Source organism: Amblyomma mixtum, chromosome 5 (genome assembly GCF_055824585.1).
Source record: "Amblyomma mixtum isolate Tamu chromosome 5, ASM5582458v1, whole genome shotgun sequence".
Classification (NCBI taxonomy): domain Eukaryota; kingdom Metazoa; phylum Arthropoda; class Arachnida; order Ixodida; family Ixodidae; genus Amblyomma; species Amblyomma mixtum.
The window spans coordinates 51773944-51778504 of NC_143016.1; the positions used below are offsets into that span (position 1 = coordinate 51773944).

Here is a 4561-nt window from a genome sequence, read left to right on the forward strand (position 1 = left end):
TCAAGTGAGAAAAAAAATGAACTCTTGTTGCCTTCTTCCACTGGAATGGAATAAAACCTCAGTTTGCCGATTGCGTTTAACCGTTCGTGTTCTCGTCTTTAACTATGTCTTCGTAAAACTTGCATATGGTTAATGCAGTAATTGCTTAAAGAGAAGAGGTAACTCCGCAGTGCGCAAATATGATGATCATGGCAGCCAGTCGGAACTATTTTAGCAGTTTGTGAAAAATTGGAGGAAGGGCACTGTGGCGAATAGGGCCGTTCCTATAAAGCTTAACATGCCTTTCTTCAATAGTACTCGCGACATAACGTTATGAGCACCGTTAAAAATATGAATGACAGATCAACTTTTAAAGCTTTGAAATTGACCGAAATGTTGGCTGCCTCATCAGGTTGAGAATAATTAATAAATGTTCACCGGTCATTACCGTATGAAGGGAACGAGGAAGGGGATAGCAGAGTTCTCCGAAACTCTGGGTTTCTTCAGGTGCGCTTAAATCTCAGTGAAGAAACCCTTCACAGCGAAAGCTGTTATGCCAAGCCCTCCAAGGCGGATTCGGAGCGTAAACCGCCAACATCGCAGCGTATAATGTGAACATCTGGTCATCTGATCTGTCGCGTGACCGTGCGCTAGTTGCGGCATCCCAGGTTGCCAGAAAATTTCCAGCTTTTAGAGTGAACAACCACGACGGGAAGCGGTGGATATTAGTCAACGCTGATTGATCGTAAACTAACGTGCTAAGAACTTTCCTGTAACTAGGCTCAAAGCACCCGATTTATTTTAAAGTATAAAACTGCAAATAGTTTCGAAAACAGACGAAAAATAAATGATGGCCTCGGGTTATATAGCTCAACTAACGTTGACCGCGCTACCAAGAAGGGTGCCCTGAATAAGCTGCGCCGAAGGTTTATCCGGCAAAATATCCTCGAGCCGCTGCTCCAGCTCTCCAGCGCGGGAAACACAAAGAAAACCACGTGACTCGTGCGCCACAAAATGATGTATACTCGTGGTGCGGCGCTGGTCATCTGGCCCACGGCTTCGGTTCGGCGCATACGGGTGGCCAGAACGTTTTGCGCCGAACAGAATGCTGTTTTTTTAGATAAAAAAACTGGTATGGCTATTACTATTGGCGAACGACAAATTTGTTGTCACCGTCAGGCGCATAAATGTAGTAGTCAAGAAGTTAACTATATAATTTAGTCGACCAGCTTACTTGTTAGCATGATATGCAGGTTTTCTAACATTCGCAACCATTGGCCCTAGTAAGCCGCAGAAAGACGTCTTTGTACTTCCAAATGAGTACATTATACTCTTATATTATATTATAGTTATTATATTATTATACTACATTATATACAGTATATTATATTTATATTAACATTATTACGCAGTTTCAAGTGATATCAGCACAAAAAAAGGAATGGGACACAGATGACTACGACACTTTCAATTAAAATGAGAACAATTTTAGAACTAGCGCATCTTCCCGTTTTGTGGCATAATTATACGGGTCTCCGTGAAGTAAAATCTAAATTAACCTGACCACTCCGTTCTCTCCTCAGTTGATTCTTCTGTGCATGGCTACGAGTGCCTACGCCGGCTTCCTGCGCCCTGGATTCGGCCACGGGGGATTCGGTGGACCCGTGTTCGCCGCCGCAGCTGCGCCTGTGGTCGACAAAGTCTACGTAAGTCTGGCTCATTATCCGTCCTGCGCCAGTACAGTGCCTGCCTACGCTTTTATTGCCAGCGGGAGCTTAAATTGAGCTTAGTATAGACATAAAAAAATATGCACCGAAGCGAGGCGGGTTTCGCATCAAATTATTTGTAATGTGAAGTAGGACAAAAATATTAAACAGACGTTAAGTGGCAATAAGCTGTCCTCTCGAGAATAGAGCTTACGTTGAAGCTAACAGGGATAGCAGCTAACGTTTACTGCTGTGCAGTTACATCTTCGGTAGAGATGTTAATAACTTCATAGGTCCGTATGAGGCATGAACTGTGAATTTAATGCTGTAATAACGAAATTAATAAAAATGACACAACGAAGTCAAGGAGCACCGCATAGACAGTGCCTTTAAGGAAAGTTTTGTTACCTTTAAAAGCAGTCACTAACGGTCGTGTATACCCCGTAGTTCAGTGTTCCTTCACCGACAGCCTTCTTACAGGACGCCGACTGCAATCTCTACAGCTGCAGTGGGATCAGAGCAGCGCACTAAACTAATCCTAACAAAATAATTCCCCTCACAACGTAGTTTCATGCATGAAAGATTAACCCTAAACTACCGCATGCAGGAGCTTAACATCTGAAATGCTAATATTCAGTTCCCGAAACAGGGCGATGACGTTTTACGCAATGACCTTTGAAACAGGACACAAATTTGCTGATACACATTTGAAGTGCTGGGCGCAAGTGCTGTAGAAATACACTCCAATAGATTGTGCACAGAAGCACCAGTATTCTATAGATTTTTTTAATATACTTCAGCTTCCTCTTGTTCTCTCTATTCCTCCAAGTTCGTTTTCATAACTTGAATGAACCGCCCTCGTTTCTATGGAAATATGTATTCAATGTACGCTATATGTGACCACGCAAACTGCGTACGCTTTTAAAGACGTTCTTTATTTCTATCCAGGTGGGCATAGAAGTGGATAGTTATTCAAGTCTAATGTAAAGTGTGGATACTAAAGTATTTTCTAGACTGTCACCACGGAAATTTAGTGTGCAAGGCTTAAAATACATTTATTCATAGAAAGTGACGGGCGGAGTGTTGAGAAGTGCTTGTACTTTCATACTTCAGCAGGATAGTACGTATACGTGCGTGGACCACACCAGAGTACCAGCTCCAAGCTTAGCTTGTCCTGACTCAGCGGTTTTCACTGTGGAACCGTGTCGCTTTGGCATCGTCGGGTACTATAAAAGAAAGGCTCAACGTTATAGCGTTGAATAGCCTTTGAGCCTTCTCGGCGATGATTTTGTTCCAATCATAAAGTGGAAGATTGTATCCATATAAATTGGACACTGAGCCAAGGCATGAGCAAGGAAATATCGTTTGTAAGAGCGAAAGAATCCAGAAATCACTAAGAACTTCACTTAATGTAACACGGCGATGCTCAAAATAAACGCAAGTCATGCTACTGTGACACTATTTGATATTACGGAGTGCAGCGTACTGAAAGCATCATTCGCAATAAACTGTGTGTATTGAAGAGGCAGTTCATTTATTATAAAAATATGTTAACGGATAGCAAACCCTGAGGTTTTATCACGATCGAAACGGAATTTCAGTGTCGGCGACGTCAGCTGCTTGAAATGCGAAACTGAGTTTCGATGCGAAATTTACAATAAACTCCGTGTGACAGTGCCTGCATAATAAATTTCATCCTGAATTTGTTCTCGCTGTCTATTCATTTCTCTTTCCTCCTCTCCTGTGCAGCCGCCGCAGCCGTACACTTTCGGCTACGACACTGTGGACGAGTACGGCAACAAGCAGTTCCGCAATGAGCAGAGCGACTCGAACAACGTGAAGACCGGTTCGTACGGCTACACGGACGCCAATGGCCTGTACCGCCGGGTCAACTACATCGCCGACGCGCACGGCTTCCGCACCACCATCGAGACCAACGAGCCGGGCACCAAGGCCGGCGCCAGCGCTGACGCCGTCTACAACGCTAACCCGGTGGTCAGCGGTCCCGTGGTCAAGGCGGCCGCGGCCTTCGTGGCACCCACGTACGCCAAGCTGACGGTGCCCGCGTTTGCGTTCGGCGGACACCACCACCACGGTTACGGGTCGCGCTACTAGGCAGATCCAGGTGTCGTGTCCGAACCACAGACCGAGATGTGCGGTTGAGCGCGTTCGGATCGCAGCGACGAACGTCGGCAGCGTAGTAGCGAGTACTAGGGTGACGATGCAAGGTTTACGCCTCGCCCGCTAGATGGCGACAAAAGGCGTGCATGAGTGTGTTCTCACTCGATGTTTACGTCTTTCTGGTAGACTTTACGCACAACTACAACTTGGTGATATTCTCAAGTAACAGCGGAGAGAACCATCTACAGCTAAATGACGTAAATAGCGACTGGGACACAGTTCAGGACGTGAGCTTTTGGATAAACGTCGAGAATAATTCACTGCATCCGAACTGGCTCTGCACATCTAGCTTCGTGGTTCGAAGCGATGGTTAGCTTTCAGGAAAAGGCTTCGTTTTGCTTTGTCATAGCCATTTGCGACGGTATTTGCTTCAGGCGTGGATGCTGTACAGTGCGACGCTTTTGTCATGACTATTCCCAACGTTTAGCATGTCGTTTTACATGTGTTTTGTGTCTTGTTTGGTTCCGAAGTGCCTCTGTCAAAGAGTCCCTAAATTTCATTGATTTGTGTGGTATACAGCCACGATCGTCCTCTTATTTGCGCGAAGTGACTTGCTTCAACGCGGGCGCTGCGATCGCTTTCAGGCAAGGTCGGTATTTCTATACGGGCGGCCACGTCACCGGAAATAGAGCGAAGCAAGCTTTTAATCTTTTACTCTTGATAGCAGAAGGATTGGTTTTGACGATTATTACTGA

General features: G+C 45.3%; 1 protein-coding gene across 1 annotated transcript; it reads left to right on the forward strand.

Moving 5' to 3' along the window:
• Positions 1-1563: 1563 nt before the first annotated feature.
• Positions 1564-3871, forward strand: LOC149342139 (cuticle protein 10.9-like). The gene is made up of 2 exons (XM_089542118.1): positions 1564-1685; positions 3435-3871. The coding sequence occupies exons 1-2, from the start codon at positions 1578-1580 to the stop codon at positions 3798-3800; spliced, it is 474 nt and encodes a 157-aa protein (XP_089398244.1). The 5' UTR covers positions 1564-1577; the 3' UTR covers positions 3801-3871.
• Positions 3872-4561: the final 690 nt, after the last annotated feature.